At 40.7% G+C, this 18,871-nt stretch overlaps 2 protein-coding genes across 2 annotated transcripts; both read left to right on the forward strand.

Moving 5' to 3' along the window:
* The first annotated feature begins 1,241 nt into the window (after nt 1–1,241).
* On the forward strand, nt 1,242–7,101 carry tspan7 (tetraspanin 7). The gene is made up of 8 exons (XM_048232330.1): nt 1,242–1,479; nt 2,528–2,716; nt 2,919–2,993; nt 3,089–3,184; nt 3,927–4,082; nt 5,112–5,195; nt 5,639–5,738; nt 6,083–7,101. Exons 1-7 carry the CDS (start codon nt 1,393–1,395, stop codon nt 5,705–5,707), a joined length of 756 nt encoding a protein of 251 aa, XP_048088287.1. The 5' UTR covers nt 1,242–1,392; the 3' UTR covers nt 5,708–5,738; nt 6,083–7,101.
* A 1,931-nt stretch (nt 7,102–9,032) lies between these two features.
* On the forward strand, nt 9,033–11,141 carry mid1ip1l (MID1 interacting protein 1, like). The gene is made up of 2 exons (XM_048231390.1): nt 9,033–9,180; nt 9,665–11,141. The coding sequence occupies exon 2, from the start codon at nt 9,755–9,757 to the stop codon at nt 10,238–10,240; it is 486 nt and encodes a 161-aa protein (XP_048087347.1). The 5' UTR covers nt 9,033–9,180; nt 9,665–9,754; the 3' UTR covers nt 10,241–11,141.
* The last annotated feature ends 7,730 nt before the right edge of the window (nt 11,142–18,871 follow it).

Genomic DNA, 18,871 nt, shown 5'->3' on the forward strand with positions numbered 1-18,871 from the left:
GTCTGATCAAGGCCCTTCATCCCGGGTTACTCATTTTGGCTGACCGGACAGATCTAGGAAGAATCACTGAACAGCATGATAGCCTAACATTTCATTATATACTCCAAGTTGGTCTACCATAACTTACCAACTCTACACTGTAGACCATAAACTGGCTATTTGTATGACCAATGTATTTGTTCAACTTTATGAAGCAGAATTATAGCCTAGAAATCTAGACGCGCCCCTAGCGGCAGCAAATTATATTTGCTGCCAGGGCTAGTCTAGCAACTCTCCCGTTGGCTTGTGAGCTCCAGAAATCGAAACTTAATCAGGGCATTGAAATCGTGTATAGAGTCGTTTGGTGGGCTTAACATAATGATTGATGGCAGAGTGGTTTGGCTTGAATTCCCTGCTACTTGAAAACAAATATCCTATTGCTTCCTATTGCGTGCAGAGGGAATTTGAAAGACAACTGATTATCCCGCCCCTCGGACTGAGCACTGCGAACGGTGAGTGCCCAGACCCTACATTTTAATGTGGGTCTGGCTCGCCAGGCTAGCAGAATTACGCACTGCTACTTGGAACGTAACACATTTTTGTTGGCAGGAGAGAGAATGACAGCGATTAACAAATTGCACTTGTTGCTGGTTACCAATAAATAGGGCCCACTATATATTTTTTTGCAAACAACAAAAACAGAAAGGATGGAGACAGCAAAGCTAGAGATGGGCAGGAACAAGGTCAATTGGTAGAAATGCTTGTCAAAACGTTAGGAGCTGGATGTGTGGATGAATGAAGCACAAGTATGCTTTATAAGCATGCACACTGTTTAAAGTTAGGCTAGGCTACACGGTAAACTACAAGTAAACCAAAGTTAAATTTAGGTTTTTTTTAGGGCTAAACTAAACTTTAGGGCTGGATAAACTGGCTACTTTGTTGCTCCAACCCTTCCAACCTTAATAGGGACGGATGTTGACATTTTGCGTGAGAAACCCGGGAAATCTCCCTTATTTCCATTGTTCAATGTTGACAGAGCTATGGAACGAAAGAGAACGTTATATGGCGACAGAAATCAACAATCAAACAAGCCACTTTGATTTTTTGCTGTTTTCATTAATACAAAAGTTAGGTGACCCTCCCCTCAACAAAGAATAAAAAGACATGACCCTCCCCTATTTTCCTCCGGTGACCCCGTTTATAAATAACGAACGGTCCATTACAGACTGCATTGGCCAGTTAGGCTACTTATTTTTTTTTTTCGCCGGAAACTGAATCCCTACTCATGACGACATTTCCCTTTCGCTTGGAAGCGTCGGCAGAAAAAGTTTTCCAGCTGAAAGACATTGGCAAGGTTCTCTTCTTAACCTACATATTCCAACAGCCCGTTTGTCAAACTTGTTAAAAGACAGGATGTCTCCGCCATCCAGAAGGCTACAAACCAAGCCTGTGATAACATGTCTCAAGACGTTTCTTATTTCGTACAGTCTCATATTTTGGGTAAGTGTGATGGTTTTCAATAAACAACCAATGCCAGCTATCTATGCTGCTAGCAACCATTGATGGAGAAGAAAACAATGGGCTAAAGTTTTCGATGTTGCTAGCGAATAAGCAGCTGTTTAAGGTATTGATTGGATTAATTTAGCTTGTTAGGAAGTTAAGTTAGGAATTCCCCCCCGCCCCTCGTGATTTAGCCTATGTCAAGATATAGCCTACTCATTTCAAACCACTTGTTAGGTCGTCAAGTCTCCCCTAAAACAAAAAAGTTAGCTAGCCAACGAGAGAAAGAATATCGCAGATGTTGTCGCTTGCCTGTCCATCACAGCTGTTTAAATGGTCTTGGGTCATGTTGCATCAGATGCATTTGGCTGCTTTTTTCCATGCATGTTATTTATTGAACTTATTGGTCTCAGCGGGTCGTGGTAACCATGTGAATTCTGCCATTTGTGCATAAAAATATCATGATAAACATTCTGTGCGTGTTCGACATAAAGAAAAACATACAAAACATCAATACAAATCACTAATGTGTTACAAAAACTTCACTGGCGTTATCTTTGTATCAATTTATTGAACGTGGCTTTTGGGGTTCGAAGTTCAGAGCAGCACGTTTACATCTCTTTGCCATTTATTGCCGTGTAGTCTTTATCAACCGAGCCAGATGGCCTGATGGCTTCTTGCTAATGACACCCTGAACAGACATGCGCTTCAAAACAGCCGCAGGAGTTCAAATAAATTAGACGTGTGGAGTTGGTGAAAGCTTCCTATGCCTACATGTTGAAATGGACCACATTGGCATAAATAATATTGTAACTGTGAAACATGTATGGAAATATATAAAGTAAAGTTAAATACTTTTGTTGTTTTTGAGCACATTAGTCTGGTACACTTAAGCCAGATCCAGATAACAGAAATTACAAGGTGAGCCAAGGGTATTGTTATCAAACTGGCTTGGCTAGACGTCTTCAAAAATTTCACTTTTAACTCAACTAGATTTAAAATCCCCTCGGGGACTGGTGTTTAACTTTACCCTATGTCTCTCTCCCAGATCACAGGAGTGATCCTGCTAGCGGTAGGGGTATGGGGTAAGGTGAGCCTGGAGCCCTACCTCCACCTTGACACTGAGAATACCACCAATGCACCATATGTTCTCATCGGGACCGGAGCCATCATCGTCATCTTTGGCCTGTTCGGTTGTTTTGCCACATGTCGAGGCAGTCCGTGGATGCTGAAACTGGTTAGAATCACCCATTAGATTCCATTACCGCTATGCCCTATGTTTTTTTTAGAAAAAAATATTTTTAAGGTTGTAAATGATATTATGTATTTCAATGTAAATGCGTCAGGATGTGATCTAGAGTGTTGGCTTTTCAACATTTTGTGTTGAAAGTGTTTTAAGGTAGTAATCTTTGTTTTATTGTATCTGCCCATTTCCTCAGTATGCAATGTTCTTGATATTGGTATTCCTTGCCGAACTAGTAGCAGGCATCTCTGGTTTCATCTTCAGACATGAGGTAAAGTCCCACTGTATCACAACAGTATCAATGGCACATTCCAGAACTGAAATCCCTTTCATTGTTCTAAATGACATGCTCTCTTCAAATTTCAGATCAAAGGACTCCTGAAAGGAGTCTACGTAGATGCTCTTAATACCTACAACCACACAGATGCCAGAAGCGATGCTGTGGATAGAATTCAGAGAAATGTAGGTGACTTGTAAATGTTTCTGTCAGTTGGAAAGTGTCCATGTTCTTCTGACTACTGAAAGCTCGTCTTTGGAGCAAAGCTGAAATCTATGTTTTAGACTTAGGTGCCTTCTTGGAAATATTTGGGTTGCTACCCCTTTAAATACATTGTTTTATTCTTTCATACTCCTTTATCAAAGGCTTTAATAGATAGTTCATCTACAGTATCATCCCCAGCGCTCTAAATGTTCTTAGAGCTGGCTCTGTTAAAGCAACACCAAAGAACTTTCCCTCTGTCGCACACACGTTATTTGTTTATCCAGCACCGGCTTTGCAAATAACGATGTCCACAGACACCAAGTTAGAATATTTTGCATGACTTCTAAAAGTACGATGTATTGCGACATCAGATGCAAGTCAAATTTGTAGTTTCTTATGTCTCATTCCATCGAACTACAGATTAAGCTACCGATCTGGCAAACTTACATAGATGCGGTTATAGCCGATAGAGGGCCCTTGAAGGTTTAATGCAGAATTGCCGTTCACCCTGTTAAGAGTTGATGAACCACTGAAACGATTTTGGAAACATTATTTTAAGGTGCTCTTTGGTGTTGCTTTAACAATCCGCTTCAATGTGTCTGTTTAATTTGTTCTAATATCTTGTGACTTAACCGACTGTCCCCAAACCCATTTCAAACCACCAGAATGGCATTTACATTATATTTCTCTCACAAAATAATATATTTTTTTTTTTTTGTGCAGCTGAAGTGCTGTGGATTGCAGAACTACACTGACTGGCAGGAAAGGCCGTACTTTGCAAATAATGGCATCCCTGAGAGCTGCTGTAAAGAACTTTCTGCCTGCAGTTCAGTGGACCTCAAGAACATAACCCTAGCTGCCACTGTGGTGTACAACAGTGTATGTGCCTTTTTTGTCAAAAGTTTACTGGTTTCCTGTTTTGTATAATGTTTTAAATAGCTTATTAAAATAGTACCTCCCATGCTTTTAGAATTAGAATTTTTAGTACAACTGTCCTTAAGTCCTCAGTGCTGAGAAACGTATTGATCCTGTGAAGCTTCTCTTTGGGAATTAATGTAGTTCAATAGCATTGCACATTGAAGATTTCAAAAATCATCCCATACTTAGGCTAGGGACACACTGCAAGTCTTAATGGTCAATTATGATTTTATTTTGCTCACATTTATTTTATGTGTGGCTGTTGACATTGTTTTTATTAAATGTGGCCAATATCAGATTCCTACCCCAGTGTGGACTGGTGAGTGTTAAACTGACCTGCACATGCAAAACATCAAGAAACAACCACACACATAACTTGCAGATAGCCTGACCTACTGACTGACTACCTTCGTAACTCTCTTCCATTTCCACTGAGTAATGCTATAACCCACATCAGAGAGTGCGCTCCAAACTGCGGCCGTGTTGAAATCAGACCTGTATCTGATTTGGATCACATATGGAAGTGGCCCAAATCCGAATTGAAAAAGCAGGGTTTTTAAACCTTTTACATTCATGCGTCCTCTTTGCTACAGCAGTATACTGCTGCCTGCTGTTGTGTTAACCATTTTTCCAAGGAAATGCAAAGCACTCTATAAAAGCAGTTGAACCAGAGAGAGTTGAAATCATAAATAATTAAGGATCTTTGGCTGAATGCATGGTTTGTATGTAATGTTATGTAACCTCTACAAATCTACATTATCTGCAATATAATATCTGCATTATCAAATCTGTAATAATTATAGTCATTATTGCAATCACCCAACAAAGGTAAGCTTATTAAATTGTATCACCCTTTCATTCTCACAGATGTTTTGTGTAAACTCTACTTGCAAACTTCTAACTTCATTGGATAGGTTGAAGCTAAAGTTGTGCTTTTGGAATGTTTGGGTGCCATGCTCTGATGGGTATGTCTTTTACTTTCCTCTCTAGGGCTGTTTCTCACTTGTGACCAGTACAATGGAGTCAAACCTGGGAGTCGTAGCTGGAATATCATTTGGAATCGCTTTCTTCCAGGTGAGAAAAAATATAGGTGGATCTTTTGAGTTATTGTTTTTTTCCATAGATACCAAAAGTCATAAATCTGGCAAAGTGCTCATATGACCTATTTAATTTCTTATCTGTTGGAGTCATTATAATCGTGTGTATATATATATATATATATATATGTATATGTATATGTATGTATATGTGTATATATATATGTATATGTATGTATATGTATGTATATGTGTATATATATATATATATATATATATATATATATATATATATATATATATATATATATATATATATGTATATGTATGTATATGTGTATATATATATATATGTATATATATATATGTATATATATATATATATAGGGATGTTTTGTTTTCATAAATGATTGTGGATGAAAACAACTTTCATTCTATTGTCTCAGTGCAAACATCTATTGTTTACTCATCTCCTTTTAGCTTATTGGAATATTCTTGGCCTGCTGCTTGTCTCGATACATTACCAATAACCAGTATGAAATGGTTTAGCAGTTCCTTGACTCAGCTACACTTAATGCTGGTAAGTGTTTGTTGTGTTATTTTTTTGTCCGTTTGTTTTATTGTCCTGTCCACAATTGTATTCTTTAATGACTCCTAATGGTACTGTAGCACTGAAACCTCTTTTTGTTTCCACTCCATGCTCTGTAAATGGGCAAAAGGGGTGACTCAGACTGAGCTATACACTATTCTAGCAAATTAACAAATTGCTTGGAGAGCATGACGATTTAAGTAACATAATATGGACAAGACAAATAATAAAAGCATTTCCTATTCTATTCTATGTAAGGCACTGCCCTGCTATGTGGCATGGTGAGAGTTGTTGGCAAAAGACTAATCCCCTTGTTATTCCCTTCTCCCTTTTAGGAATCGGTGGCTAAACAAGATGGAGGCTTGCACAAAGGGAGCCTGTAGTCTTTTAAGTTTTATATATACACACACCTTAGCTGTCCATTTCTTTTTAGACAATACTCCAGCTGCTTTTAAACATATAGTTCTCGGTGTTAGAAGACCATGTATAGAGTGGAATATACCAGATAAGGGATTTGATATGAGTATAATTATCCATGATTTATGTGCCAAGATTTTGTTATTATTTTTTTGTGTGTGGGTTGTTCTGATTGTTTGCAGTTCAGTTTAAGGCATGGGAAGGCAAGCTTTCAGATGATTGATGATTACTTTACTTTTTGTAGCAGTCTTTTCTCTGCACTCCATATATTAGCTTGTAGTATGCCTTCCCTGAAAGAAATGGTGACTTTGAGAATTGAACACCAGATGTCCCTCTGTCTTTTTTTGGTCCTCCCAGCATCCATGCAAAGAGCAGCACAGCTTTAAAAGTATCTAGAGTTTACATTGGTTATAGATATATGATGTAGAATTGACTTGTGCTTTTTTGTGTCAGTGGATAAATGGCATTACTTTAAAACAAGAAAATTTATTGTCGCGTTAAATAATGTGAATTGTTCAGTGCAGATGTAGAAGCTGAATTCTGAATCTGGGTAGAAAAGATTACATTTGGTGGAGACTGGAGGGCTACTCGGTCTCCCAAAGAAGAAGAAGTATGCTAGCAAGTGAACTACGTGTTGAGAGAACAGGTTCACTGGAGTGTATGCCAGTTTATTCACACATTTCACTACTTAACTAGTAGGTGTTATGAGATAAAAGGGTCGTCTCTTGCCCGGCTTAAAGTTCCTGGTATCCATGTTTCATTGTAAAGTACATTCATATTAATTGATGGAATCTCTGAATCTGTTGTATTATTATTATTATTATTGTTATTGTTATTATTGTTATTATTATTAATTAAGCCCTCTCATAATTCATTTCAGTATTTGTTCAGGTGTGGAAATGGCATCCAAAATAAAAAAAAAAAGAACTAAACATTGTCTTGTGTTGATATATTTCAAGTGTTTATTTATTTTCATTTTGATGATTATAACAGACAACTAATGAAAACCCCAAATTCAGTATCTCAGAAAATTAGAATATTTTAGAAAGGTTCAATATTGAAGACACCTGGTGCCACACTAATCAGCTAATTAACTCAAAACACCTACACAGGCATTTAAATGGTCTCTCAGTCTAGTTCAGTAGGCTACACAATCATAGGGAAGACTGCTGATTTGACAGTTGTCCAAAAGACGACCATTGACACCTTGCACAAGCAAGACACAAAAGGTCATTGCTAAAGAGGCTGGCTGTTCACAGAGCTCTGTGTCCAAGCACATTAATAGAGAGGCGAAGGGAAGAATAAGATGTGGTAGGAAAAAAATGTACAAGCATTAGGGATAACTGCATCTGGGAGACGATTGTGAAACAAAACCCATTCAAAAATTTGAGGGAGATTCACAAAGAGTGGACTGCAGCTGGAGTCAGTGCTTCAAGAACCACCACGCACAGACGTATGCAAGACCTGGGTTTAGCTGTCGCATTCCTTGTGTCAAGCCACTCTTGAACAAGAGATGGGCTAAAGACAAAAAGGACTGGACTGCTGCTGAGTGGTCCAAAGTTATGTTCTCTGATGAGAGTAAATTTTGCATTTCCTTTGGAAATCAAGGTCCCAGAGTCTGGAGGAAGAAAAGAGGGGCACAGAATCCATGTTGCTTGAAGTCCAGTGTAAAGTTTCCACAGTCAGTGATGGTTTGGGGTGCCATGTCATCTGCTGGTGTTGGTCCACTGTGTTTTCTGAGGTCCAGGGTCAACGCAGCCATCTACCAGAAAGTTTTAGAGCATTTCATGCTTCCTGCTGCTGACCAACTTTATGGAGATGCAGATTTAATTTTCCAACAGGACTTAACCCCATAGAAAATCTATGGGGTATTGTGAAGAGGAAGATTCGATATGCCAGACCCAACAATGCAGAAGAGCTGAAGGCCACTATCAGAGCAACCTGGGCTCTCATAACTCCTGAGCAGTGCCACAGATTGATCGACTTCATACCACGCCGCATTGCTGCAGTAATTCAGGCAAAAGGAGCCCCAACTAAGTATTGAGTGCTGTACATGCTCATGTTGTTCATACTTTTCAGTTGGCCAACATTTCATTTGTGTATTGGTCTTAAGTAATATTCTAATTTTCTGAGATACTGAATTTGGGATTTTCATTAGTTGTCAGTTATAGTCATTAAAATTAAAAGAAATAAACATTTGAAATGTATCAGTCTGTGTGTAATGAATGGATATAATATACAAGTTTCACTTTTTGAATGGAATTACTGACATAAATCAACGTTTTGATGATATTCTAATTATATGACCAGCACCTGTATAATGTATGGTCTGGTAAGGAGAGGTATTTATTATTTATATATATATATATATATATATATATATATAATATAGCGCAAATTATACGGAAGGGGGCAGCAAAGAACTACTCATCCACTTCATGTGCAACCAGTCTACACATTGAAAGTTGAGTGATCCACGTTCTCACGTTCAATCAAAAAAAGTGAGGCTATTATTGTTCACTAAAAAAATCTCAATGCCTAGAATGGTGCACTTCACGCGCCAATCTGATAAAGCCCAATATGTAAGTCCTCTGGATACGAAGTAGGCTTAAGGAAACAATGACTTCATTTGTAAATGGGATAGAATGGTTCTTTTCATTCAACGTCGATGGGCCATTTTGTGGTTAGTTACTTTCACCGTTACGTTTTTACAATCACATAACCTGCATTAAACGCTAAAAGACAGTTGAATCAGAGGTTAAGTGCAACCAGAGACGATATCTTTTTCGCAGCTCTTGTGTCCTATAGAAACCCTGTCATCCTTGTCTTCTCTGATTGGTTATCGCAGCAGTCAGTCCTGCCGGCATCCCCCATATAAAACCCCCTGCTCAGCTGTGAGAGTATGAGGAAGCTGATTGTCTTCTCCAGGGTTGGGAGTTACCTTAAATAATGCTAGAGCAACTCGAATAAACACAAGAGTTACCCATCATTTCTCCCTGAACAGAAGCTGATCTAGGTAAGAATTGCAATGGAATCGTTTCGTGTGATGTTGATGTTATTCATTCTTTTCACTTGGGCTGCAAGGTCAAATGAATTGAGGACATTTTGTGCTATCTGGCATGGCTAGCTATTATTTCTCCCGGAACTGAGGGATGCAAACTGAAGTGCTTTGCCACACATTTGCTTTTCCAAAAACGCTTTTTAGGCTATTATGTTATCGAAACGAACGTGTCCTGTGTTGCCTAACGTAATGGACTTTGAGGCTGTTGTATTCGTTCCTATAAGAGTTGGATAAGCTCTTAATGCCCCTGCGACACAGTTTAGCCTCTAGGTCTGTGATTTCATAGATTAGGTTAAATGTGTTTTCTAGTGTAATTCTAGAAGGTAATGCTCATTGAAATGAAGCGCCGTGTGCTGTGAACTCATAGCCCGAGTTCATAAATGTTTTTATTTATTTATATATATAAATGGTTTTTATTTATTTTTATATTCTAACACAGGCTTTATCAATTGGATCCAACTGCCAGCTCTACACTCAAGCCTCCATCTTAATCAGGAAGGATACCTTGTACCCCAAGTCTCCGTTCACCATGATGCAAATCAGCAGCGACCCTTGCAACAAGCACTCCCTCCTCAACGTGATGAACCGTTTCATGGCCGCAGCCAACAACATGGACGAGACCATCATGGTGCCAAGCCTGCTTAGGGACGTGCCGTTGGAGGAGCAGGAGAGTAAAGAGCCCGTCAATCACAACAATAACGAACCGGCTATACCGAGTAAACAAAGGGACATGTACGAACATTATCTTCTGCTCAAGTCTATCAAAAATGATATGGAGTGGGGCCTGCTGAAACGAGAGATGAGCAGCGGTGCCAGCTTCCTGGAAATGGCAGTCAAGCAAGAGGAGCACCAGGAGAAGAGCGGCGTGCCACCCGAGGATGGCTCTGATCTTGAGGGCGAGTTTCACTTCCATCTAAGGGGACTGTTCGGAGTCTTGTCCAAGCTCACAGTGCAGGCAGACCACCTCACGAATCGTTACAAGAGGGAGATTGGGGGTGGAAGCCTCATGAGATAGAAATGGGAGTTACAAGTCGGAACACTGCTCCTAGGAGCACATTTTTGAAAGGGGAGCGGAATGGGCTGTAACCTCAGCACAACTACAGGGTGTCTAGATTCCTGTGCTACCATTTTGATAGGCCACGGCTCATCAAAATGACTAACTTGTGACCTTCCTTTTCTTTTCTGCTACAGCCTGAGCTGTGGTTCAGTAATGTGCTCCCATGCAGCCACACACTGCCAACAGTGTTTAAACGGTAAACCATTCTTGATCTAATCTCTGCCCATGTAGCTTGCTCTGTAATGGCCACGTGACTCAGAAATAAAGGTGCTGTTATGTAAGATCAGGAGACCCCCATGTAACTTTTTTTTAAAAGTTGATTTTATCATAGCCTACTATTAAACTTGATAGTCTGTGCCATCAACAGGCGCCTGCATCAACTTGCTGCATTTCCAGCACCCTGTATTGTGCACTCAGGATTCTACATGTTGACCCAATCTTTGTGTTTGAGTGTATGTGCCACTCATGGGGGGAGGTGGTGAGGGAGAAGGGGATTGGGGTGATGGACCCACATCCAGGTCCGGACTGTTTTGACTATAGGAGACATTGAATGCTGGCAATTCTGTACCTCCTTTGTATTGGCTTGTCCTTTTGGCCCATTAAATGTTTTTCTGTTGGCCCCTTGTTACTCTGATGCACTCCTGATGTCATACAGTGTGCCTTGGTTTCTTGTATCCCAGTTCTGTTCAGCTGTGTAAGATTTTACATGTGACTTGATGTATCACTTTACGCAGATACGCTCTCCATATGTCATGGTATTGTAAAACCACTAATTTTTATGTCTGTCCGAAAATATTTCAAAATAATTTTATATTGAACTGTAATGCAGTACAACTGTTGAATAAAGCATTAAAACACACCTCTGACTCTGGATTCTTTCTCTTGACAGTTGTGGATCTCCTATGCTGCTTTTGTAGATTTGATTTTTAATGTGGTGGAACGCCTGAGACTCTTGGCACATTACATTACTTGATGTGCGATGGGTAAACCATAAGTGCATTGCAGTTGGTTAGCAACCCAAACCTTGGTTGAGTTTTAATTGGTTCATCCAATACTATGATACTCTTGTGTTTGACACCATATGAGGGTGTCTTTACCTCTGACTAAAGCAGAGTGTGCTCAGGCCATTTCAGCTTTGATCAGAGAGGTGCTTGAAAAAGCCAGAAAATCTGCTGGTCTGGATTCAAATGATTTTGTCACTTCAGTCATACTGCAGACCAAGACATTTGTATCTAAGGCCATTTACATCTTAACTAATCTTTTGATGGCCTGTTGTAGTTGCAGATAATGCTGCCTTATAGGGAAGGGGGCAGCTGTGCTGTGACCCAGGTTGATTATGATTCATCTTTTTACTATCCTTACTATGTACAAGTAGGAGAAGTAGAAAAGGCTTTAGCTTGGACCGTTAAGTGTTTGTCACCTCATGGTGTCCCACAAATATATATTGTTTCTTAGATACACAAAGCTCAAAATTATCTCTCTTTCTGTATACATTTTCCTCGGCAACAGTCCCAAAATTAATAGCCAATTGGAAATGAGCATTTTTTTTAGCACTCTAGTGGGTTGCACAGTGATTGCCGACAGAAAGAGCCATGGATATCTGCATGACTGTGAGACGGAAACAGAGGTTGAGAGATGAGAGATGTTGGTGTCAACCGAGATGTCAAATGCAGCCATCATAGCCAACTAAGCCATAATGTAGCCTATATAAAGCCACATACATGTGGTGGACAAAAGCCACATACCCGTGGTGGACAGTGCTACCCATGACTCAATGAAAGTGTTGAATGAGTGCAATCAAAGGCAGAATGCTATAGTCAGACCCTCGGCTGCCCACTCAAGTGAACTAGGTCACCCTCATCTGTGCGCTAACTGGGCCAGGCGGCCACTAGAAGCCTATCTGAATGGACACAAATGAAATAAAAAAAATAATGGGATTCACCAGGGCATCTGTTGTGCACACACAGGCTTACGGAGAAGAAGGGGAGTGGGAGATGTAAACCCACCCAATCTAACGCAAATCCCCCAAATTAAATTTAAGTGGAGATTAGGGTTTGTATTCATCATATTTTGTTATGCATGTCGTGCTTGTGTGTCTTCTGTAGAATAAACATGGCGGCGAGGCAATCCAGAACGTGGTGAGTTCTAAGGGACATGAGAGATGCAAATCACGTTGAGTGAGAGTGAACGCTGCTGTGAATCTTCCATGTGTGTGTGGAGCCAGGGGCACTGTCCACGTTGCCACACGACACGGACTCCGGTCTCCTTGAAGGACATCCAACTTGGCTCCCACAGTGGTGTGAAAACGAAGTTGCAAAAGGCAGATGCAAGACTGAGTCAGGGTCATGCGGTCAACTGGTGAGTTAAGGGCTCAGATAGAGGGGAAAAGATAAGTAATGAAACAAGTTTAATGTTTCTGCACCAAACTTTAATTAAACATTAGTGGAAGGGAGTAAACTTCCTCTAAGACCTCTATCAGTAGACTGACATGCTCTCTAATTATGTTGTGAACACATAAACAAAAGACTCTGTGACGTACATCGAGTGGAGTTAAACAGTGGCATCAGTGAATATACCAGGACTTGCACAGTTTTGGTACAGTAGTCTGCCCATGCCGGTGAGCATGCAGACACTGCGTGATCGGTATGATGAGACTTGGCACCGCTCTCCAGACTGCAAGCGTATCTCACCCAGCTGCCCTTGTCATGCTCACTTGCCATGTCGACATTTATTGCTCGGTGTTGCCCAATAGCCATAAAGCTGGCATCTGGCACGGTAGACATTATGACAGTTGCCTTCACCATTAGACATCAGATATGACCCCACAGAGGCCAAGTTTTCTCTTGTGTAAAAGGGCATCTGAAATATACAGCATGCTCAGGGTATCAGCCAGACACAGATATATTGTCTTGACTTTGCTTTCATTTTATTTTAACATGTATATTTTTAACTTTTTCCCAATAAATAAAATCGGACAATAAATATATATCAAATTCATAAAAGCAAAAGTTTAACCAATGGACAGGTATTTTATATTCTAGGTACATTTTTGCTAATATTTTATTAAGTTTAAGTCATGATTTGTTATAATCAGCTTCATTCTAAATTCAAAAGCACTGGGCTATCTTAATTTAGTTTGATTTAATTTAGAGACATGAAAAGTACATGCATGTGCTGATCGTAAGACAAAATTATTCTTTTCAACGTCTTCACCGACATTGTAAACAACTCCCATCTCCTCGATGCACTCCAAAGATCTAAACATGTTTGCTGGGCCTGTGCTCCTACTGTAATGGCCAGTGCCTGACTGTGGTTAGTGACGCTTGAAGAGGCCACCCTATTACGCAACATCAGCTGGTTTGATGCCTCTGCTCACACCATGTCTCACAAAGGGCTGCCTTGTGTGGAGTAATCAGGGTCAGGACGCCGCCACAGCAGCGGCAGCAGCAGCAGTTCGCTACCATGCAGCATCTCCAGAAGGAGACACATGTGAAGGCCACTCGCTCGCCACAGCCTCCCTGTTCTTCAAGGGGGGAGGGAGTGGAGGTTGGGTGTGGTGTGGTGTGTGTGTGTGGGGGGGGGGGGGCGAAGGTGTCATGGATCTTCTGCAGAATCAGTTCAGCTTCACTTGAAACTGCACAGATATGCCAACTGTAACAGGACTGGTGAGTTGGTAGGGTGGTGTTAATTGGCACACTATTTCCATAAAGTTGTATCATTTTATTGCTATCACTGTTTTATGGGAGAGGAGATGCTGTGCTGGTAAAACTGTTGGTTTAAATATTGTCCTTGATCTTAACACTTCCCCCTGAACTAATCATCTGAGCGCTTTTTTGTAGGGGAAAGATCAGCACTCTGGGCAGTGTTGGAGACTAGTGAACAACACCTAGTTGAACTTCATTTTGCATACTTTACAGCAGACATGGTTTAACTACAGTATAAGTATTAAAATTACTTTTTGGCATTTTTCGTGTCATTAAAACCACTAAAAAGAGTTTGGCATCATATGTTTCTCTAGTCCTTTGACCAGGCCCTCCATCGTTTTGCTTTACTGTGAATGTATGCCCTGTTGACAAGGTACCGGTCAGGTAGCCACTACCACACACTTGACTTTTGTGTACTGCAAAAAAGGGTGGTCATTGATCAGTGCTCAGACAATAATGTATTAATGCATGAACCTACCAAATCTTAGCCCGAGGATGATTCACCGTGGCCATACTTCAGCAAATATGTCACTCACTAGCTCCACCGACAAAACGTATGTTTTTACTTATGAGTTATGCAAGCCAAGAGTAAATACACCCTCTACTCTCTCTAATGCAACACCATCAAACAAATCAAAAAAGATATACAGAATGAATCTTACTTTTTGGTTTAGGTATGATCAGTGAACAAGTAGGCATTGTTGCCTTTAATCACATTTCACATCACATGTAGTACATTGTGAATTTGATCTTTTTTTTTGCAAAGTAGTTTGAACCACTTTTTTCAATTAATCTAACCAAATGTCTCTGTAGGATAGCTTTGCGGTAAGAGAAGAGAAGAAATTGGTATCAATAAAGTTTGTTAAGCTATGCTGTTAAAGTAGCTTCCTCAACTCTGGCTGTGGGTTACTATTTAACTGGGGTGATGTTTTTGATCTTGAGCTCACTATTGATAAAAGACAAAACCAGTATGCTCTAGTCTAGATAGTGTGAGGAATGCATTCTTTAAGGTTTGTTTTCCAGTGGTCGAAAACAAAAACACTCTCAGTTTTGGAGGGCAGCGGTGCCGTTCACCCCCTCAGGATAAATCTTTTGTCTGGCCACAGCTGTAAAGACTGGAACATGGTGTTCCTCATTTCTGCAGATGGCTATACCACCGAGCAGCTTTCTGCATGAGGGCCCGGGCTGTGACCCACCCCCAACTTCTGGAGGAAACAGCAGCCCCTTGGGCTACAACCAGAGTCTCCACAGCACTGTAGGTCTGTATGAGTGGAGTTTTTCTCTGTGCTTTACTCTTTGCTCTATGTCAGTGCAAAGATGTTGGAAACAACCCGCTATTCTGATACTGCATGGCATGCACATAGACAAACCTAATCTAACTGGGTGCACCCCCTCCCCCCACACAAACACACACACAAACATACACACACACACACACACACACACATACACCCCTTCTGTACTAAGCCTCCATGAGCGTATGAGGAAATCGAACAGTACGTGCAGAAAGTCTCTTGAACAAAAACCAAGGTGGAGCAAAAGTACACAGCACGTTTCATACAGCCATAGAATTGTCATACATGCACACAGTCTCTCTCTCTCTCTCTCTCTCTCTCTCTCTCACACACACTAACCCAGCCATACACAACTTCCTCAGCAAGGGGGGCTATGACTAGCATGCCCACACAACACACACACAAAAAAACTCTATACCCTAAGAATGTTCCGAGCAGACGAGGTTATGTAACCAGACAGATGGGCGTGGAGACCAGCCGGGGCTGTTTACTGCCTGATACAAGTCGTCTCCATGGTTCCACCTACTGTTCTTTCGCCTGCACAGATAGATTCACCCACTTACTAAGGCCAGTAGTTCATATTGATCAGCAATGTTATCTCTTTGCGCTGCAATCAATACATTTGTGCATTTGTGATAGAATGTGGTGAATTAGAAAAAAACATTTACTGATTACTTTATAACCTGAATGCACAAGTGCTTCATTATAGCCTATATGACAAGATAAGAGGAAAAGATGAACATAGGTCAGTGCTTGCCTCCATGGTGGTTTAATCAGGTTTATATCAATATAATTTAACACAACAGTGGCTACTAAGTTCTCAGGTTTGCAACTTCACAGCAAGCACTGCCCCAGGCCCAAGGCTCCTGCACTGATGCCCCCACTGAAGTGGGTCTGTTTGTAGTTTAGACAGGAGAGTCAGTGTCAGGCATACGTCAAATGCCATGTCTTAAGTCTGCTGAGATAGATTTGACCGGTGGCCTTTACTGAGTTTTAGGGAAAAAATAGTTTAAGGATTGTAAACAATTTATCATTCACGTCTGATTGTAATCTTCACAGCTTCTGCTTCTCTCAGCACAAGTTGAATCTGAGCAACTGGGCTATGTGGAAATAATGTAGGCCTACATGCAATAATTGTGTGGTTTGTGTTGCCTTTTTCTGTTGTGCAACATGGTGAAGAAATGGTCAGTCTCTTTTCTGTTTTCCTCTACCTTTATTTTTTCGGTCTGTTTCTCTGTCTGTTTACGTGTCTGTCCATCTTCCTCTTATTCTCCCTGCTTTGCCCACTTTATATTGATGTGTTGCTAAAGCCATGACCACGCCCACTGCGCAAAGAGACCTATTTTGGACATCCAATTTCAGGTGCAGAGTGTAACGCCAGATGACGTCCAGTATTGATTTCCACAGGACCTTTGTATAACGTCCAAAACAGGTTAAATAGGTAGTCCTATTGACGTCCAAATGGGGTCATAGTTAGACTACAAAATAGCCTAGTTTGCACGTCCTGCAGTCTTCCAGAATTGGTCTTGGACCGACGGACGCAATAAAGACATGATCTGCATGTCCATCAGACGTCTGACTTCTAATAATTATTGGGCGATAAGGCCGAGATCATAAGCAAAAGCAGGCCAATAAGTAAAAGGCTGAATCTGATGAACTATGAACTCTAATTGGACTGTGATCACTGTCTAGACTGTAGAGAAATGCCTGTCCACGTGTGGATCGTGTTAGCAACACTTGCTGACCGGCCAGCAGGCATGATTTAGTCCGAGTGGCAGACGGTGATGTGTGGCAATACGTGACTGGCAGAAGCTCTTAATAGCGGCTAAATTTAGTGTCCAGGGATAGTTGTTCAGGACAGGGCCAACGGGACAGAAATAGTGACACATAATCTACCATTTGCACACAGGTTAACCTCTCATTTGCATTCAGACCTGCACTCGCAGGCATTCACCTCAGTGACATAATGGTGGACAAAAGCACTCCCTTTACAGGTCCTTTGAATGAAATCGGGTCGGGCATGGGGCTACACCAGTTCAGAAGTAGCACTAGGTCAGGCAGGTTTCACTGGTCGACAGAATGCATGGATTTACTGGTGAAATTTTTTTCCTTATTGATATTCACACCGTGCAGGAGAAAGTGACTGTAATCACATTGCATTGTTCTACAAAAATGTTAAACTACATTTTCAATGTCTGTCTGAGCTACATTGAGATGCTTTATCCAGTGGGCCAAAGCAAGCAACTGCATGCAGCTTGAATGGGAAATGGCTGAAAAGGAAGTTTTGTAAAGGAAGTTTCTAAGCTGCAGAGGCTCGCTCACTCACTCTGCCCCCTCCCCTTTTGTGTGTGTGTGTTTTTTTTTTAAGTTACATAATCAGTCCAGGCGATAAAACCCACTGAACTTTCCAAAAACAGGCAAGAGTGAGATTTCACATAGGGTATATATGATTTAGCATTCTGCTACTGGATGCTTGAAGTGCAAACATGAAATAAAAGAGTTTTTTTTTCACAAGTTTTTTTTCACACTTCAGTAGATGGTAACCGCAACAGCGCCGAGCTACTCAGGGGGAAGGGCTGTTTTTCACAAACTGTTTTTTTTGTTAACATAAATGCATGTGCATGTGTTTTTTAACCACTACACTGAGAAATATCAATACTTTATACAGAAATGTAAGGAATGATTCAAATAGCTAAAAAGTCCATTCTGATAATTGATTTGGTGTTTGGGCCATTCAGCATATCTCATACCATATCTGCATTCCCTGTGGCCCTTGAGGTGTTAAGTTTCCTCTGGACTGCACAAGTAAAAAGGTTGTTTCACTGGTGTTGAACAAAGTGGTAGCTCTGCAATGGACCTATCAGTAAATCTGTATTCCTCGAGGCTAATGATAGTTTGCCTCTTTTTCAAACCAACAATCTCCTTTGAGTCAGTAAGACGAGTGCAAAGAGCTTCTCTTCAGTGTTATCCTGTTAAACTGAGATGACACTCTGTACTGTAAGAGTACTGCTACTCAAGGTAAGGTAATTAACACTGAGCTTCAAGGGACTTAATTAAGTCACCATGTTCAGTTTTAGCTCAATGTGTCTGGTGACAGATTATGTGCAGTCAAAAGTGCCCCTGGGTCAAACTGTCAGTGATTTTTTTTAATATGCTGAAAACGTTAACTTCATCCATAAATGTAGTCTTGTGGAGGCATTTCTTTTCAAATCAGTTCATCCTTATAAATGCTTTTACAGCAATCACTAGTCAATTTCCATTTCTTTATACAAAAATACACACAAAATGGATGCCACATGAATCTAGTAAACCTACTCAATAGAATATAGCAAGGAATACTTTTCTGAGGAATGCTCATGTGGTTCTTCTCTAGGTGCTGCCATTATGAAATGCCAGTGGATCTTGTAGAGACCTGTCCCAGTTTTAAACCAATAGGAACCCACTGCCCTACTGAAGAGAACCAATCAGCACAGCAGATTTACAGGGGCTCGCTGGAGTGACTGTGAAATTTGAATCCGTATGAGATCACTGGGTTGTTCTTTTAGAAGTTCCAACTAAAGACCAACAGGAAAGACACTAAACAAATGTTT

The sequence above is a fragment of the Alosa alosa genome, chromosome 21 (assembly GCF_017589495.1).
Source record: "Alosa alosa isolate M-15738 ecotype Scorff River chromosome 21, AALO_Geno_1.1, whole genome shotgun sequence".
Taxonomy (NCBI): domain Eukaryota; kingdom Metazoa; phylum Chordata; class Actinopteri; order Clupeiformes; family Clupeidae; genus Alosa; species Alosa alosa.